Raw genomic sequence first — 20,894 nt, forward strand, 5'->3', positions numbered from 1 at the left:
ATTGTAACAATTGGTGAATCTAGGAGGAGGGTATACATTCCTTCCTTGTGTTGTTGTTCCAACTTTTCTGTAGGTTTGGAAATTTTCAAAATAAAAAGTGAAAAGTAACGTCACTCCTCTAACTTAAAACCCTCGAGCCTCTCCCATCTCACTCAGAGCAAAAGCTACAAGGCCCTGCAAGACGGGCCCTGCCCTCTGAGGTCTCCTCTCCCACTGCTCCTGCCTGCCCACTAAGCCCTTCTTCTCTACACCATATACACTTCCTCCAACGAGAAGGGCTTCTGCACTGCTGTTCCCTCTGCATGGAATGCTCTTCCCCGGCCCAGGTACTCCAACATACTCCATTCCCACCAGAGAGGCTGTCTCTTACCACTCTTCATAAAACAGCAACCTCCTGCCAGTAACTCCTTATGCCCCTGACTTTGTGTCAAGTTTTTTTTCACAGTACTTATCATGACCTGACATTTAAATGTTCATTTGCTTATCACCTGCCTCTGGCCGTGCAATACAAGCTCCCTGAGGGCAGGGAGCTGGTTCTGTTCCCTGTTCTGTCCCCAGTCTCAAGAACAGTGCATGCTCAGCAGAGCAGTGCTCAGTATTTGTTGAGTGAATTCACCGCTTTGTAAGAGCTCATTTAAAAACAGAGGGCACTAGTTTGCACTCCTGCAGCCTCTGGGGGAAGGGCTACTAAGCATCTGACGCTTTTTTCAGGAGCCTGATTCTGACCAATTCTGATGAATAAAGTTGCTTTTCGGAAAAGTTGTCCTGAATTTTACTTGAAGCAGGAAACACGTCCTGCTAGGGGAATTGTACACCTTTGTTCATTATCCCCACCCCCCAAAACTGACGACAGACACCTGCACACCTCTCAATTATACGAGCTGACTTCCCCACCCCATCCCCCTTCCTGAGAACTCCTTCACCGCAGATAAAATCCAGACTCTGAAAACCCTGACTGAGCCTCCTAATGTGGTATTTAATATGATTCTCAAGGACATGGCAGGACCTGGGACCCCAGAGCAGAAAGCTGCCTTACGTGGCACACAGTGTCCTGTAGGGATTACTGCTGTTCCAGGGTTAGTCAAGGAGATGCAACTGGTAAGGAGACAACATATGATAACGGTTTCCCCGATTTAAGCTCTGAGAAAGAGAGTGAGCTTTTCCCAAGTTACTTACGTCTGTGGAGGTGGGGCTGGGCAGGGACACAGGCTGAACAGGTGCAGGGAAAGTGAATGTGGTCTCTGTCTTTTCATTTTCAGGGGAGTCAGGATGACTGGATGGGGGGGATGTTGGGGTTAGGGCTCCAAACCCCAGCACTGCATTGTATTTTGGAGGACGACCTACAGACCGAGAGAAGGGAACAAAAGGGAAAAAAGGGGGAGGGAAAGAAAGGGGGAAAAATGATCTTACATACCTTTGGCCAGTGTTCCTCATTGGCTAGCATGGAAAAGGAAGTGAGGTAGCAGAGAGAAGGTTAATACAACAGTCCCAAAGAGAGGAAAAGAAGCAAAGATTTAAATGTCATTCGAAACAAATGCATGAGTGTCGAAGGGAGGATAAGAGAGCCTCAGAGAATGACAGGAGGTACTGGGTTATGTTAAAGGTCTTCGCCTTGGGCAGATTACGGAGACATTCCTCAACTATTACAATTTGAGATTTCTAACGGGAGAACAAGATATCAAAGCTCAACGGGAGCCAAGGCCAGGGATAAGAATTTATTTTCTTTTTCCATATCTTTTACATATTGTTTCCTAAGGTTTTTCTGCAATCGTTATTCTTATAATAATATTAATGATTCTGAGTTCCCACAAACAGATTTGCTGAGGATCTCTGCTTTTCCTCTTCTCTCCTGCCCACATTTTGGCTACTTCATTGCTTGTGAGGGTAGAGAAAGGCAAAGGGAGGAGGCAAAATTCAAGTTAACTATTCTTACCCCTTCTGGCAGAGCTAGGAAGACATATGTTCTGGGAGTAGCTGGAACCTAAGAGCTAAAAAGACCTTCTGGGCTTCACAGTGAATTTAAGTAAGTCTGGACTCAGATACCCTTCCCAGTTGATCAAAAATCGTCTCCCTGCTTTCCATCACAAACATTCCAGTGAACTACATGTCTTAGAACTGGGGTGTTCCAAAGTCTCAGGAAAAGCCCTGTCATCAGCAACAGCTACCAGAGAGAGCTGATTTGAGCAGAAGCATTTTGAATCAAACCTCATGGCTACAGAGAATCTACAAATGGGCCCTAATGGGTGTGGGAAGTCCAGGTCAACCACTTTTGCCTTACGATATATCTAAGTCAGGGTCCTTGTCTTCTAAGGGCCAAAGGTCATAGCTTCGAAGCTGTAAGTGATCAAAAGTGTATGCCCAGCACACCACAGGCAAAAAAGAGCCGGAGAGGTACACAACTGCCTATGAGCACTGGTGGATGGTATGTGGGATCACGACTTTGCCAACAGTTATAATTTATATTAGAATTATGCACAAGAGTCATGATTCTGTCAGATATTACACAAACATTACCTATCTGTGTTAAACCGGCACTGTGTGCTGTACAAAGACAGATCATACTGGTTTGTCTTTTCTAGGGTATTTAGTGCTGCTAGAAGGGAAAGTGGAAGATAAATGCTCTTTGTTTACCCACAGAAGGCACGTCCTAGGCATTGTGAATGCAGGCTTTCATCCTCTGACCTTGGCAAGAGATGCCAAGGTCTTTCTGGCTCATTTAACCCCTATCCTCTCAGCAGATACTGCCCACTAGCAGGCCAATTAACTGTGGCTTCTGGCTGGGGGCTCCTTTCTGAGAACTGTGTCAGAGGTCACTAAAACAACCCAAAACAAAATAAAACAACAAAAAATAACCCATGACACTGGTTACTGTGGCCCAGGAATCAATATGAAACAATGACTTAGGGATCCCCATCTAAATATGTTTTGGCTTCTTGAAGGAGGGGCTGATGAAACACTAGCGTGGGTGTGCTATCTCTCTGAGGGGAAGAGGTGGCAAGGGTACAGTGGTAGCCCTGCCTAAGGCAGACGAAGGGTCGGGATGACCTCCTAAGCTTCCAATGGCTCTGAGATTGCTGTGCATACACAAAAATTAGCATGCTACTCCACTCACTCTGCAACCTTTCTAGCCTGGAACTGTAATTCAAGGACACGTTATCATGTGGAGAAAAGGACCTTGGGATGTATTACTGACATCAAAGAACCATTTCAGAGCCTTGTTTATAAGCTCAAACTCTGAGCTATTGAGACCTATTTAGACCTGCGTGGTGAAGGCACCTGCTGCCCTGAGAGTCAGGTGGAATGCCCACCCTGGAAGGTCTGAAACTGGGGGACGGAGCTCTTTAGGCATTTCTGCTTCGGGAAGCCTGTTTTGACAGTGATGTTTTCCTCTTTAGTTGCAGGTGCTCTCTTCTCACAGATTCAAGATTCTCAGTGTGGCTACCTCTCTCCTTCCTGGAAAGTCTGCAGCTCACAGAAGCTTAAGAGTCGTGCTCTGTCCTCACTGGCATCAGGACAACTCAGACACTACTAAGAACACCTTGGCAACACCAGTGCTCTGTTGTGCTCAATGAGGCTAAAATGCTCCGTTTTACAGGGTGTTCTGTTCATTGTGCTATTCATCAACAGCCTGAGGGGCCTGGGGCAGAAACCCTGCAATAAGCCATTCCCCTCAGCCAGCTTTGCCAGAATCCTAGGAAGGGGAGCTTTTGATTCAGTATACAGAACTCTAATAAGAAATCTCACTCTCTTTTCCCCCCATTCTCAGAGAACAACAACAAAACTATATTCAAGGGATACAGGAGTTAGGCTCTAGGACAACGGGAGGAGGGAGGGGAAAGAAACACAACGCAGAAAGCAAAAGCAACAGCAAGGGAGAGATACAAAAAAGGTACTCACCTCTCTTCCGGGTCCCAGGATGCATTGTACTGTTCAGGTACGTGACTGCACTCTTCTTACGCTTTCGGGATTGAAGAAAGAAAGGTGACTGGTTGAATAGCATGGTTACTACTAATACCAGTACAAGCCAAAGACCAAGCACAGCGTGCCCATCAACATGCCAACTAGTTAGTGCTAGTCACCCAAAGGTCTCAGTGATAACTGGATTTATCATATGTATTTAGCTCTGAAAGAATATTCCAGAGAGGTCTGTCTCTGCTTCAGAAGAAAGTTGTGTTCAGATGACAGGATGAGTTAAATTTTTAAGGTAGGTTTGTATCTACTTAAACTTCAGAAAAAAACTAAGGGGAAAATAGTGAATAATAAAAATGAAATAATGTTATCAGCCAGAGAAAAATCCATCATTTTACAAAGCTGGCCAAGTACAATCAGGGTACTGCTCTTAAGCAGGTTTTCAGATGGGAGGTGCGAACAAGTCATAGATAAAACTGAAAACGTGAGGGAATGGCCAAGTGCTGGCCAGGAATACCTCTGGCTCAAAGACCGCGCCACTGTACACTGGATTTGCTGTTGTTCTTCTTTTTCGTTCTTGCCGCTTGCTTTGGATTTCTTGGGAAAACAAAAGGTCTGGCTTAGAAAAAAGGTATGGAGAACCCCCCAAACTTAACTTCACTGTTTACTTATTGGTTTTCCCATGACAAGTTAGAAATGAGAGTAAGTCTCTTGGTTTCACTGCAGCCTCAGCAAAGGGAAGCACGCTGCTGGGAGCAAATATGTAGGACCCTCCACTCTCACCTCTTGGAAAGCAAGGCCGTGCTGTCCTACAGTGTGGCTCTCTGTGATTGAGAGCATAACAGTAGACAACACTTGTAAAAGTGTCCTGATTTATTTTTAGATCACTGTAATATAGGTGTGGATGAACTTTATCCACAGACCTAGATTGAGTAATCATAGTTCACCATTCTTGAATTAAATCACTAGAACAGGTATAGCTTTGCAACTATTCTTAAGATTCCGATAATCTAGAGTGACTGAAAAATATAGACAAAGACTTGTCAGAGGGGCATTTGCTACTTTATCCTGCCAGGAAAAAAAAAAGTTTCTCTAAGTGAACAGAAGTCACCTTAATCCAGGCAACTAGGGAGTTTCCCCAGGACAGTAGTGTGGATAAATAATGATAGGAAGGAGAGGGGCTGAACATTAGATAGAAGGAAGGTAAGTCTACTCCAAAAAAAAGAGTCCATACTGGTTGAATCATACTCTGTTTGTGTTCCAATTTTCAATTCTAACAATAAATCAAACACCATTTTCAAGAACAAAGCTCTGGGCCAGAAGCAAGGTAGCGCCATGAATATCTTCTCTTACCTTCTAGATGGTCATGTGTTACCAACCCTAGAGACACCATGAAGGCAAGTTTCTGTGCCAGAGAAACAAAAGAAGAATATACTTCAGTGTGGGTTCTCACAAAGCCAGCTGCATGTTCCTAGTTAAGACTCCTAGGGAAAGCCAGCCCAATGGCCGGTGGCTGAAAGGAAGCCGGGTTCAGGTGAACAAGGAGCGGGCACCCTCCACTCTTAGCAGCTATGGAGCCGCTCTGGAAGCTTTCTGATCTTACAGGGATCAAAAGAGAAGGACTGGGGCCTATATCTTCCACTTTCTCAATGGCAGAAATCAGTATCTTGAATGACCTAAGTTTTTTCCAGAAAAAGTCTCAAGGAGGGAAGAGGACTTCACACTGAAGAAACACACAGAGGGTTACAAACAGCCTCCCATACAACAAGCTCCGAATTCTAAGTACTTCATTTGTCATACCAGGTCAGGGGTTCTTATATTTTTACTACCACTGATTGGACAACAACTCAAAGCTAAATGAGTTTTAGGAATGACAGCAGGTGGTTCTGCTTAATACTATGATTTTTCAGTCAACCATGGACCTACAAATTATAGAGTGCTTTCTCTCTGACCACCACTCTCAGGGCTCCATCAGAAGCTAGACTGATCAGAACACTGTCCTCCAAGGCTGGAACGTTAGATGCTTAAAAATGGAGAGAGCAACAGATTGATTACTGTTTTGCTCTTTGGTTGCATGTGGTCTGGAAAGTATGCCTTTATTTTCTGCTGTACCACTGCATGCAGCTGCTAAATATGCCAAATAATGTATCATCCATTTCTCTCAGTGATGAATAAGGAACATCATTAGTTGTTAGGAGACATAATCCTGCAGAATTATTTATACCACAGTTTGGTCTTTGAAAATCCTGACATTTTACCCTCAACTTTAAATATCATGATAGTTTGGCCTGAAGTGATAGGTTCAAGCTATTCAAGGTACTGAGTGTTTTATAAAGATAACCTTGAACAAGCCACTTGAGAACACAGAAATGCCCTTTACTGGTATCCGCAGAGTCCTGAAGAAATGTTTTAATTTTATTTCTTATTTCAGAATCTAGGGTGGGCACCTATCCTCCCGACAGCCAGAGTACTTCAGTAACGAAAAGCAATCTTGGACGTGCTGCCCATTTTCTACATTGCATACATTTTGTGGTTGCCAATTAACTACATTCCTAATTTTCACTATTCCTTCAAAACTTAAGATTAGAAGGCTGTCTACCAACTGTTCTCTGTTAATAAAGCAGTGTGTGAACTGACATTCAGATGCACCTTCTTTTAATCAAGTAACAGCATCCTTCTTGGCCACTCACACCCAACTCATCTTTGCCAGTCTAGATCAAGCTCATAAAAGAATTATTAAATGGAAAAAAATCTCTTCTGTAGAACAGATTTTCAGTGATAAATAGAATAAAAAGCTGTCAAGAACTTTTGCCTTATCTATGTATCACACATATGCCAATAACTAATTTATTCCCTTTATGGCAGTGATTCTGTCCAATTAGAAATACGTGTTATTCCACATGATGCTACTTGCTTGCCCACACTGTGCCACTGACATAAGATATCCTTTAGTTTCTTGGTTTTTTAAGATAAATTTATTTATTTATTTTTGGCTGCATTGGGTCTTTGTTGCTGCGTGCGGGCTTTCTCTAGTTGCGGCGAGCGGGGGCTACTCTTCACTGCGGTGCACGGGCTTCTCATTGCAGTGGCTTCTCTTGTTGAGGAGCACGGGCTCTAGGTGCATGGGCTTCAGTAGTTGTGGCACGTGGGCTCAGCAGCTGTGGCTCGCGGGCTCTAGAGCACAGCCTCAGTAGCTGTGGCACACAGGCTTAGTTGCTCCACGGCATGTGGGATCTTCCCAGACCAGGGCTCGAACCCGTGTCCCCTGCATTGGCAGGCGGATTCTTAACCATTGCGCCACCAGGGAAGTCCTCTTTTAGTGTCTTTTGATAAGGAAATTTTTCTAATAGCCTGCTCTGTTTTTCCCTCTCCAAGCCTAATACTTGTCATTAATTTTGCAGATTATTTTATAAGTTTCTCAGCAATATGCATGACTAGTACTTCTTTTAGGTTCAAGTTTTGGTCTCTTCTTTAAAGACAAATTAAAAATTAATTCATTTCATATCAGAAAGTATTATAATTTGTACTTGCTTTAGAAAAACCTGAACTGGCTTAATAAATCACTGCTTCAAAAAAATGACATGAAGCTTTGATGACTTTATGCCACTATTTGACATGGTTTCATTACAAAGAATGCACTGAGGATAGAAGGAAATGGATTGCTGGTCTAATAAAATCCAACTATCATATATTCATCATCATATTACCTGTCCACATTTTTCTTTTATAGCTGCTTGTACAAAAGTATCAAACTAAAAAATCTCTTGCCTAAGGACATACAAATTCACATTCTATATTTGTACCACAGTTTTGTTTGCTATTTAAGTTTATAATTCTATCCTAAGTTGTAGTACAGATGCTAGTATTTTCATCCCTACTTTTATGCTTCAATGAACTACTTTTGAGCTACTGATTCATCTGGGATTTTGGGATCTAATGCAATACAATAGTAATAACAAAAATGCACATGTAACAACTGTAATCGATAACATAGATAGACCTTAACTGAGTGAACTGGACATCTTATAAATGTTGGCTGAGACAAACAAAACATAATGATCATTAGGAATGCAGTGGGATACCTGGGGAAATGGTCATGAATCATACAATTCAAATGTGTGATATATGTATGAAAGGCCTGTTTGCCAGCTCATGAACACTCAAGACCACACTCTTAATCTGTCCCAGGCCAACCTGATTTGGCAATAACATTACTGAATAGTGAGAAAGCACAAGACAAGGATATCAAGTGATTCAGAGAGCAAGTGTCCCTCATGATGCATGTGAATAAGTCACATCACATAGACTGAGCCATGCCTTGGAGGGCTGGGCCTACCTGAGGGTTCTCCTCCCGTTTTGGTTTGGGTGCAGTAGGTGGAGTGACAGTGCGGCTCTCCGTTTGTTTCTCATCTGTTTCTGTGTGGGATTTAATTGTCTAGAAGAAGAAAAATAAATGAAACTTCAGATTTCACTTTTTTATTAAAAGAATAAAAGCAAACATAGTTTGACTGTTGCCAACAAGAAAGAAAAGAACATACTCAAATTGGAAACATATTAATAAAGGAGATAATATGGACTTCATTTTAGAAGGGGGAAAAAGTAAAATGGAAGGCCCCAGTTGAAATGATTAAATTGCATAACTAGAATAGCTATGAATCTATAAATACAATAGTCTATTTCAATGTACTTTAGGATGCAGGGGTAGTTTCCCAGAAGTAAGTCCATTCTTGTTACATATGGGTCAAGCTCTACTTCATAGCATGCTTAGGATCTGAATGATGTCCAAAAAAATCTTACATACACACTTTTCTATTTCAGAACAATTCCAATCACAATCTAAGAGAGGCTGCAGAACTATCCTTACTTGGGATATTTAAAACCTGCCTATATCATCCATTAGAGGAGAGATGCAGTTGCCAAGGAAAGGCCATCTTGTAAAAGGCTGCCATCCTGATTACGGCCAACCTCATCTTCCAGATGCATCCGTTCAAACAAAAGAAACACCAGTAGCATTACCATCTTCAGACACAAATGGCAGCTAGCAAACTAGTAGACTTGGTTTGCATTACTATTCTTATCTTGACCCAATGGCTAATTCATTTTATGAAACCCTCTGTAAATACTGAAATGATATTAGAACAGTGGATATAAAACTATAAACATAAACCTAATTTACATTTTCAAAATTAAAAACCATGCAGAAAAGGATTATAAGAGACTACTACAAACAACTATATGCCAATAAAATGGACAACCATGAATAAATAGACAAATTCTTGGAAAGGTACAATTTTCCAAGACTGAACCAGGAAGAATTAGAAAATATAAACAAATCAATCACAAGTAATGAAATTGAAACCATAATTAAAAACCTTCCAACAAACAAAATCCAGGCCCAGATGGCTTCACAGGTGAATTCTATGAAACGTTTAGAGAAGAACTAACACAGATCCTTCTCAAACTCTTCCAAAAAACTGCAGAGGGAGAAACGCTCCCAAATTCATTCTACGAAGCCACCATCACCCTGATACGAAAACCAGAAAAAGATATCACAAAAAAAGAAAATTACAGACCAATATCACTGATGAACGTAGATGCAAAAATCCTGAACACAATATTAGCAAACAGAATCCAACAGCACATTAGAAGGATCATACACCATGATCAAGTGGGATTTATCCCAGGGATGCAAGGATTCTTCAATATACGCAAATCAATCAATGTGATACACCACATTAACAAATTAGGAATAAAAACCATATGATCATCTCAACAGATGCAGAAAAAGCTTTTGACAAAATTCAACACCCATTTATGATACAAACTCTCCAGAAAATGGGCATAGAGGGAAGCTACCTCAACATAATAAAGGCCATATATGACAAACCCATAGCAAGCATCATACTCAATGGTGAAAAAGTGAAAGCATTTCCACTAAGATCAGGAACAAGACAAGGATGTCTGATCACTCTCATCACTCTTATTCAACATAGTTTTGTAAGTCCTAGCCACAGCAATCAGAGAAGAAAAAGAAATAAAAGGAATACAAATTGGAAAAGAAGAAGTAAAGCTGTCACTGTTTGCAGATGACATGATACTATACATAGAGAATCCTAAAGATGCCACCAGAAAACTACTAGAACTAATCAATGAATTTGGTAAGGTTGCAGGATACAAAATTAATGCACAGAAATCTCTGGCATTCCTATACACCAACAATGAAAAATCTGTAAGAGAAATTAAGGAAACACTGCCATTTACCACTGCAACAAAAAGAATAAAATACCTAGGAATAAACCTGCCTAAGGAGGCGAAAGACTTGTATTCACAAAACTATAAAACACTGATGAAAGAAATCAAAGATGACATAAACAGGTGGAGAAATATACCATGTTCTTGGATTGGAAGAATCAATATTGTGAAAATGACTATACTACCCAAAGCAATCTACAGATTCAATGCAATCCCTATCAAACTACCAAAGGCATTCTTCACAGAATTAAAACAAAAAATCTTACAATTCATATGGAAACACAAAAGACCCCGAATAGCCAAAGCAATCTTGAGAAAGAAAAACGGAGTTGGAGGAATCAGGTGCCCCAACTTCAAACTATACCACAAAGCTACAGTAGTCAAGACAGTATGGTACTGGCACAAAAACAGAAATAGAGATCAATGGTACAGGACAGAATGCCCAGAGATAAACCCATGCACATATGGGCATCTAATTTATGACAAAGGAGGCAAGAACATACAATGGAGAAAAGACAGACTCTTCAATAAGTGGTGCTGGGAAAACTGGACAGCTACATGTAAAAGAATGAAATTAGCACACTCCCTAACACCATACACAAAAATAAACTCCAAATGGATTAAAGACTTAAATGTAAGACCAGACACTATAAAACTTTTAGAGGAAAACATAGGAAGAACACTCCTTGACATAAACCACAGCAAGCTCTTTTTTGACCCACCTCCTAGAGTAACAGAAATAAAAACAAAAATAAACAAATGGGACTTAAAAGCTTTTGCACAGCAAAGGAAACCATAAACAAGACAAAAAGACAACCCTCAAAATTGGAGAAAATATTTTCAAATGGAACAACAGACAAAGGATTAATCTCCAAAATATACAAACAGCTCATGGAGCTCAATATCAAAAAAACAAACAGCCCAGTTAAAAAACAGGCAGAAGACCTAAACAGACATTTCACCAAGGAAGACATACAGATGGCGAAGAGGCACATGAAAAGATGCTCAACGTCACTAATTATTAGAGAAATGCACATCAAAACTACAATGAGGTATCACCTCATGCTGTCAGAATGGCCATTATCAAAAAAGCTAGAAACAATAAATGCTGGAAAGGGTGTGGTGAAAAGGGAACGCTCCTACACTGTTGGTGGGAATGTAAATTGATACAACCACTATAGAAAACAGTATGGAGGTTCCTTAAAAAACTAAAAATAGAACTACCATATGACCCAGCAATCCCACTACTGGGCATATACCCTGAGAAAACCATAATTCAAAAAGAAACATGCACCACAATGTTCACTGCAGCACTATTTACAATAGCCAGGACATGGAAGCAACCTAAATGTCCATCGACAGATGAACAGATAAAGAAGATGTGGCACATATACACAATGGAATATTACTCAGCCATAAAAAGAAATGAAATTGAGTTATCTGTAGTGAGGTGGATGGACCTAGAGTCTGTCATACAGAGTGAAGTAAGTCAGAAAGAGAAAAACAAATACCGTATTTAACACATATATATGGAATCTAAAAAAAAAAAAAAAAGGTACTGATGAACCTAGTTGCAAGGCAGAAATAAAGAGGAAGACATAGAGAATGAACTTGATGACACGGGGTGGGAGGGTGAAGCTGGGGCGAAGTGAGAGTAGCATCGACATATATACACTACCGAATGTAAAATAGTTGGCTGGTGGGAAGCAGCAGCATAGCACAGGGAGATCAGCTCAGTGCTTTGTGATGACCTAGAGGGGTGGGATAGGGAGGATGGGAAGGAGGCTCAAGAGGGAGGGGATATGGGGACATGTGTATGCATATGGCTGACTCACTTTGTTGTACAACAGAAACTAACACGGTATTGTGAAGCAATTACACTCCAATAAAGATCTATTAAAAAAAAAACCACAATGCAGATGCAAATGGTCTTTTTGTATGGCAACAAGTAATTAAATAAATGAGAGTGAAACTGTCTCATTATTGAGGAGTAGGAGCCAAATGAAAGACCGGTTCTACAAACAGGATATCAAAAGTTCTCAGAAATCATTATGTTGTGAAATATTTTACTAGATCTGAAAAACTAACATAATCACAAAGATTTTTCACTTTATTTCTTGGCCATGTCCATATTTTCCTTCTGCTTCTCATATTATTACTTTAGGAAAGTGTTAAGTATCTGTCGTATCAATACTGTGGCAACCACTGTTCTGGGGCATAAATGCTACCTTGTATTTTTTTTTCTCATCAGGGTCCTATCATATTTCCACCTCTAGACTATATAAGCTACTTGAGAGCAGGATTGTTCTACACACTTTTGCACCCCTTTGTGCCCAGCACAGGGCCTCACCGTAGAGCAGGTATGCTGTAAAGAGACATTGATCTTCTGAGTGGGGAGTATGACCTACCAGAAGAATCACTTGCTTTCCTCTCTCTCTCACACATGCTTTTTTTATTAACCAAAAAGGACACATTTCCCCCATAAAACAAACCACCAAACACACCTACAAAGGAACACAATGGGAAAGTAGTTTATAGTGACATTTTTAAGGTCATGGGTATCCAGGAAGCTTATTTCATAGCTCCGTGAATTGGAAGAACAGGAGTCTGACGGGGGAGGGAGAAGAGAAGGTCAACTATAAGGGTTTGCTGCTCCATTCCAGGGCTGTGTGATGTCCCTGGGGGTCTCTTACTTCCATCTCTAGGGCTGAATAAGCAGGTAGTGGTAATGCCTCCAGGGAAGATCAAACCAATTCCTCTTCACTAAGGAATTATCCAGGGTTCAAATTTTCTCTCTCGCAAGAAGAGTACAATTATCTCAAGGTTGGATAAAGAATACCAAAAGCATCCAAGAAAATAAAGATAAAGCAATCGCTGGTGGCGCATTGGTTAAGAATCCGCCTGCCAATGCAGGGGACACAGGTTCGAGCCCTGGTCCGGGAAGATCCCACGTGCCGCGGAGCAACTAAGCCTGTGCACCACAACTACTGAACCTGTGCTCTAGAGCCCGCGAGCCACAACTACGGAGTCTGCATGCCACAACTTCTGAAGCCCGCGTTCCTAGAGCCCGTGCTCCACAACAAGAGAAGCCACCGCAATGAGAAGCCCGTGCACCGCAACGAAGAGTAGCCCCTGCTCGCCACAACTAGAGAAAGCCTGCAAGCAGCAACGAAGACCCAACACAGCCAAAAATAAAATAAATTTTAAAAAAACAAAAAAACAAAAAATGTATTAAAAATAAAGCAGAACTCCTTAAAAAAAAAAAAAAAAAAGATAAAGCAATCGAAACAATGGGGAGGTGTCTTTCTCTCATGGACCTTCCGCTCCAGGGGAAGCCAGCTGCCGTGCTGTGAACAGCACTATGGAGGGCCCACAAGGTGAGTAACTGAACCTCCTGCCAACAGCCAGGGAGAAGTGAGGACTGCTGACAACCATGTGACTGAGTTTGGAAGTGAATTATCCAGCCCCAGTTGAGCCTTGAGATGACTGCAGTCCTGACCAACTAGTTTGAATGCAAATTTGTGAGGGACCTTGAGCCAGGACGATTGAGCTAAGATGCAACCTGATTCCTGACCTCAAAAACTGTGTGGGATAATAAATTTTTGTTGTTTTAAGCTGCTTAAAACAAAAAACATTAGGGTTTGACATCACAGAAATGGTAGGACAGGGAGTTTTAGAATCAGTCCTTTCACTAAAGCAAACATTAAACTGGCAGAAACTGACAGAATCAACTTTTTAAAACTCTGGAATCTAATAAAAAACTAAGAATAACCAGGAGGGGGCACTTACTGAAGAAAGAGGCTGCTAAATTTTATTAAGAAAGCATTTTTCCTTACCTACCAACAAATCCATCCCTTAGTTCAACAGAGGCTGTGGAGATGGTAATCTGTGTTCCTGCTGTGGTTTGCTGAACCTTGTTTTCAACTTGTGGCTGTGTATTCTGACCTGTCCGGTAATCCCCTAAGGACTGGTGCAGGCTGACCCTTGTTTGCCCACCTAAGGCTGGAGTGGCTTTCCAGGTGCCATCTGATGAAAACATCTAAAGACATATGTTACCTGTAGTTGCCTGGTGCAAAGGATGGTAGGTGGAGTATGCAGCAGACAGACCCAAAGGTCTAGGAAGAAGGAGGCTGAGGAGGAAGATCCTTGGAGGAGTAAGGGCTTTAAAGGGCTATCACGTGTACTGGGGAACGCCAAGTGCACTGAGCATTCCCAGGGCTAGATGCACACTCAGAAAAGAACTGAGAGAACCCTAAGCTTGTACCTCTGGCTGATCTTTGAGCTCCGTCCAAGAAAGAGGTGAAGTCTAAGACACAGTTACAGGTGGCCTGGCTTATTAGCATTGAAGGAATGCCCCCTGCTCAAAGCCAATCTGCAAAGACCAAGAAAGGGTTTTCTGTTTTTGTTTTAATTTACTTATTATTACCTTCTTCTTCTTTTTGGCTCCAGTTGTTTAAGTAAATCTAATAGAACAGAAATTTCAATAACCACACATGACAAGAAATAGTATTTGCAAAAATAGTTTGGAAAAGGCACTAAACAAACAACTGCAGCTCTCAACAATCAACAGCAGTAAACCCTGGGGTAGGAGGAGAACTGGGGTAGCAGTCAACTGCCTTAAATATGCTCAAAGAGCTAAAGGAAACCAGGGACAAAGAACTAAAAAAAATCCAGAAGAACAATGTCTCACCAAAAAGAAAATGTTAATAAAGAGATAGAAATTATTTAAAAGAACCAAATAGAAATCTGGAGCTGAAAAATATAATAGCTGAAATGATAAATTCACTAAAGGGGTTCAGGCAAAAGAAAGAATCAGTGAACCTGAAGAAAGGATAACTGAAATTTCCAGTCTAAGGAGCAGACAGAAAAAAGAATGTAGAAAAAGTACAGAGCCTAAGAAACCTGTGAGACATTGTCAAGCATACCAACATATGCATTATAGACTTCCAGGGGGAAAGGAGAGACAGAAAGAAGCAGAAATAATATTTGAAGAAATAACAGCTGTAAACTTCCCAAATTTGATGAAATACAGGAATCTACAGGCATACCTCATTTTATTTATCACACTTCACTTTACTGCGCTTTGCAGATACTGCATTTTTTACAAATTGAAGGTATGCGGCAACCCTGTCTCTGTGTCAAGTTTTGGTAATTCTCACAATATTTCAAACGTTTTCATTATCATCATACTTGTTATGGTGATCTGTGATCAGTGATCTCACTGCAAAAAGATTATAATGTGATAAAGGCTCAGATGATGGTCAGCATTTTTTAGCAATAAAGTATTTTTAAATTAAGGTATATACATTGTTTTTTTGACATAATGCTATTGCACACTCAGTAGACTACAGTATAGTGTAAACATAACTTTGATATGCACTGAGAAACCAGAAAATTCATGTGACTACCTTTATCTGCTTTATTGTGGTGGTGTGGAACTGAATCCACAATATCTCCAAGGTATGCCTGTATACATCCAAGAAGCTCAGTGACCTCCAAGTAGGATAAACTCAAAGAGACTCATACTGAAACACATTATAATCACACTGTCAAAAGCCAAAGAGAGAATCTTGAAAGCAGCAAAAGCAAAATGATGCATCACATGTAAGGGTCCTCAATAAGATTAACAGTCAATTTCTCATCAGAACCAGAGACCAGAAGGCAGTGGGATGATACATTTAAAGTGCTGAGGGGGCTTCCCTGCTGGTCCAGTGGTTAAGACTCCACACTTCCACTGCAGGGGGCACAGGTTCCATCCCTGGTCAGGGAACTAAGATCCTGCATGCCGTGCGGCACAGCCAAAATAAATAAATACACAATTAAAGTTCTGACAGAAAAAAGACTATTAACCAAGAACTCCATTTCCTGCAAAAAGTAAAGGGAGTTCACTGCAAGTAGACCTGTCCTAAAAGAACTCCCTTTAGAGTTCTTCAGGATAAAATAAAAAGACCGTAGACAGTAACTTGAAGCCAAACAAGAAAAAAAAACCTCCAATAAAGGTAATTACATAGGTTAATATAAAATCCAGTATTACTGTATCTTTGATTTGTAACTTTTCTTTTTGCTTCCTATATGATTTAAAAGAGAAATGCATGAAAAAATTATAAATATGTATTAGTGGCCACACAATATATAAAGATGTAATGTGAGACCGTAACAACAAAAAGGGGGGGCAGGCCAGAGCTGTATAGGAGCAGAGATTTTGTATACTACTGAAGCTAAGCTGGGATCAAATCAAATTACATTGTTAAAAATTTATGAATGTTACCTATAGTCCCCATGGTAACCATTAAGAAAATAACTAAAATATACAGAAAAGGAAATGAGGAGAGCATCAAAAAAGTACATACACTAGTGTAAAAAAAACACACACACACAAAAGATGGCAGTATTGGAGGAACTGGGGTCCAAAAAAGACATAAGACATGTAGAAAACAAAGAGCAAAATGGCATAAACCCTTGCCTATCAGAAATCACTTTAAATGTAACTGGATTAAACTCACCAATTAAACAACAGAGAGTGGCAGAATGGATTAAGGAAACAAGATCCGGTACTTCCCTGGTGGCGCATTGGTTAAGAATCTGCCTGCCAATGCACGGGACACAGGTTTGAGCCTTGGCCTGGGAAGATCCCACATGCCGCAGAGCAACTAAGCCTGTGCGCCACAACTACTGAGCCTGCACTCTAGAGCCTGCGAGCCACAACTACTGAAGCCTGTGCGCCTAGAGCCCATGCTCCGCAACAAGAGAAGCCACCGCAATGAGAAGTCTGTGCACCGCAATGAAGAGTAGCTCCCCCAGCCACAATAAGAGAAAAGCCCACACACAGCAACGAAGATCCAACACAGCGAAAAATAAATAAATAAATAAATGTTTTTAAAAAAACACAAGATCCAATAATATGCTATCTACAAGAGGTACATTTTAGAGCCAAAGACACAAAAAGGTATCCATCAAAGGATGGAAAAAGATACTGCACACAAATAGTAACCAAAAGAGTATAGAGATGGCTATGCTAATATCAGACAAAATTCACTGTAAGTCAAAAACTGTTACAGGAGACAAAAAAGGTCATTATATACTGATAAAAGAGTCAATTTATCAAAAAGATATGACAATTTCAAATATATATGCACCAAACAACAGAGTCTCAAAATATATGATGCATATACTGACAGAATTGAGGGGAGAAATAAACAGTTCTATAATAATAATTAAAGACTTTAATACCTCACTTTAAATAATGGAAAGGACACGTAGAAAGAAGATCAATAAGGAAACAGAGGACTTAAACAACACTATAAACCAACTAGACCTAAGAGACATAAAGAACAGCCTACTCAACAACAAGAGAATATACATTCTTCTCAAGTACACATGAAGCATTCTTCAGGATAGACCATATTTTAGGCCACAAAACAAATCCTAATAAATTTTAAAAGACTGAAGTCATATGAAGTATTTTTTCTGATGACAACAGAAAGAAGCTAGAAGTCAATATAAAGGAATACCAGAAAAATTTTAAGTATGTATAAGTTACACAACATACTTTTATTTGGCTGCACCAGGTCTTAGTTGTGGCATGCAGGATCTTTGTTGTGGCATGCGGGATCCTTTTTTCTTTAGTTGCAGCATTCGGGACCTTTAGCTGCAGCATGTGAACCTTTAGTTGCAGCATGTGGGATCTAGTTCCCTGGCCAAGGATCGAACCCAGGCCCCCTGCACTGGGAGCATGGAGTCTTAGCCACTGGACCACCAGGGAAGTCCCTAAAAAACATACTTTTAAACAACCAGTGGAACAAAGAAGAAATCACTAGGGAAATTTTCTATCTCCCTGAAGAATGAAAATGAAAATATACCAAAACTGATGAGATGCAGTGAAAGCACTGGTCAGAGGGAAATTTAAAGCTGTAATAATCTGTACATAAAAAATAACAAAGCATTCAAATCAATAACCTAAATTTACAGCTTAAGGAACTAGAAAAGAAGAACTAAACACAGAGCTAGCAGAAGGCAGGAAATAATAAAAATTAGAGTGGAGATAAATGAATTGGAGAATAGAAAAACAACAGAATTAATGAAACCAAAAGTTGATTGTTTGAAAAGATCAACAAAATTGACAAACCTTTAATTAGACAGAATAAGGAAAAGAAAGAGAAGACACAAATAACGAAAATCAGAAATAAAAGTGGGGACATTACTACCAATCTTATAGAAATAAAAAGGATTGTAAGAGAATACACTGAACAACTGTACACCAACAGGTTGCCAAGGGGGATGGGATTGGGGAAGGGATGGAGTGAGAGGCTGGGGTTAGCAGATGTAAGCTTTTATATACAGAATGGATAAACAAAAAGGTCCTACTGTATAGCACAGAGAACTATATTCAATATCCTATGATAAACCATAATGGAAAAGAATATAAAAAGGAATGTATATATATGTATAACTGAAGCACTTTGCTGTACAGCAGTAATTAAATACTGTAAATCAACTATACTTCAATTAAAAAGATTTAAAAAATTGTACACCAAAAAATCAGATAACATAGATGAAATGGATAAATTCTTATAAACATACAAATTACCAAACTGACTCAAGAAGAAATAGAAAATGTCAACAGACCTATAACAACTAAAGAGACTGAAACAGTAATCAAAATTCTCTCAGAAAAGAAAAGTCCAGGACCAGACAGCTTCTCTGGTGAATTCTACCAAACAGTTAAAGAATTAACACCAATCCTTCTCAAACTTTTCCAAAAAATAGAAGAGCAGAAAACACTTTCTAACTCATTCTATGAGGCCAGCATTATCCTGATACCAAAGCCAGACAAAGACACCACAATAATAGAAAATTAAAGACCAATATCTGTCATGAATACAGATGCAAAAATCCTCAATAAAATACTAGCAAACCGAATCCAACAGCATATTAAAAGGATGATACACAATGACAATGTGGAACTTATCCTAGGAATGGAAGATATTTTTTAAAAAATCAATGTAATACACCATGTTAATAAATGAAGGCAAAGAAAAACGATATGATCATCTCAGTTAATGCAGAAAAAGCATTTGTGAAAATCCAACACCCATTCATGATACGAACACTCAGAAAACTAGGAACAGAAGGGAACTTCCTCAACTTTATAAAGGGCATTTATGTGAAACTACAGCTAGCATCATACTCAATGGTGAAATAGTGAAAGCTTTCCCTCTGAGATCAGGAACAAGAGACGTATGCCCACTTTCATCACTGCTATTCAACATTGTAGTGGAAATTCTAGCCAGAGCAATTAGGCAAGAAAAAGAAATATAAGGCATCCAAATTGAAAAGGAATACATAAAACTATCTCTTTTTGCAGAGGACATGATCTTATATCTACATAAAATCCTAAAGAATCCACAAAACAACTACTATAGCTAATAAATGAATTCAGGAAAATTGTAAGGTACAAGATCAACACAAAAACCAGCTGTATTTCTAATACATGGTAATTCATAATAGCAATGAACAATCCTAATAGGAAGTTAAGAAAACAACTCAATTTACAATATCATCCAAAAGAATAAAATACCTAGGAATAGGGACTTCCCTGGTGGTGCAGTGGTTAAGAATCCACCTGCCAATGCAGGAGACACGGGTTCGAGCCCTGGTCCAGGAAGATCCCACATGCCACGGAGCAACTAAGCCCGTGCGCCACAACTACTGAGCCTGTGATCTAGAGCCTGTGAGCCACAACTACTGAGCCCGTGTGCCACAACTACTGAAGCCCGCATGCCTAGAGCCCGTGCTCCGCAATGAGAGAAGCCACTGCAATGAGAAGCCCGCGCACCGCAACGAAGAGTAGCCCCCGCTCACCGCAACTAGAGAAAGCCTGCACGCGGCAACGAAGACTCAACACAGCCAAAAATAAACATATAAAAAATAAATAAATTTATTAAAAAAAACAAAAACAAAAAGAAAACCTAGGAGTGAATTTAACCAAGGAGGTGAAAGACTTGTACACTGAAAAGTATAAAACACTGCTGAAGAAATAAAGAAAGCCTAAGTAAATGGAAAGACATCATGTTCAAGGACTGGAAGACAGAATATTGTTCAGATGGCAATACTATGCAAAGCAATCTACAGATTCAATACAATTCCTATCAAAATTCCAACAGCCCCTTACCCACCCTTTTTTTGCAGAAAGACTGGAAAAGCCAATTCTCAAGTTCATGTAGAGCTGCAAGGGTCCCTGAATAGCCAAAACAATGTTGAAAAAGAAAAAAGTTGGAGGATTCATACTTCCCAATGTCAAAACTTACTATGAAACTACAGCAATTAAGACAGTGTGGTTGGTACTGGCATAAGGACAGACATATAGACCAACAGAATAGGATTGAGAGTCCAGAAATAAACCCATACGTCCATGGCCAATGATTTTCAATAATGATGCAATGATCATTCAAATGGGGACAGAATAGTTTCTTCAACAAATAGTGCTGGGAGAACTGGATATCCACCTGCAAAAGAATAAAGTTGGACCCTTGTTTCACCCTATATACAGAAATTAAGTCAAAATGGATTACTGACCTAAATATAAGAGCTAAAACCATACAACTCTTAGAAGAAAAATTAGAGATAAATCTTCATGACCTTAGATGTGACAATGGATTCTTAGCTATGACACCAAAAGCACAAGCAACAAAAGAAAAAATTTAACAACTTTTGTGCATGAAAGGACATTAGAA

The 20,894-nt window shown here is 39.9% G+C and overlaps 1 protein-coding gene across 14 annotated transcripts in view; it reads right to left on the minus strand.

The window, feature by feature from the left end:
• The window catches only part of PHF21A (PHD finger protein 21A), a 202,229-nt gene that overhangs the window by 24,162 nt on the left and 157,173 nt on the right, over positions 1–20,894 (minus strand). For 11 of the 14 annotated variants that reach the window (XR_005021052.1, XM_036862480.1, XM_036862475.1 and 8 more), the window contains 5 exons: positions 8,246–8,344; positions 5,263–5,314; positions 4,427–4,506; positions 3,898–3,958; positions 1,177–1,340 (listed from right to left, as the gene is read on the minus strand). Coding sequence is in view for 13 of the 14 variants with exons in the window: in XM_036862480.1 (XP_036718375.1) it covers positions 1,177–1,340; positions 3,898–3,958; positions 4,427–4,506; positions 5,263–5,314; positions 8,246–8,344 (456 nt within the window). In the remaining variant the exon portion in view is untranslated. Of the gene's footprint in view, positions 1–1,176; positions 1,341–1,414; positions 1,438–3,897; positions 3,959–4,426; positions 4,507–5,262; positions 5,315–8,245; positions 8,345–20,894 lie in introns of all 14 variants that reach the window. The other 3 variants (XM_036862478.1, XM_036862479.1, XM_036862477.1) reach the window with 1 other exon arrangement.

Source organism: Balaenoptera musculus, chromosome 8 (assembly GCF_009873245.2).
Source record: "Balaenoptera musculus isolate JJ_BM4_2016_0621 chromosome 8, mBalMus1.pri.v3, whole genome shotgun sequence".
In the NCBI taxonomy this organism is placed as follows: Eukaryota; Metazoa; Chordata; class Mammalia; order Artiodactyla; family Balaenopteridae; genus Balaenoptera; species Balaenoptera musculus.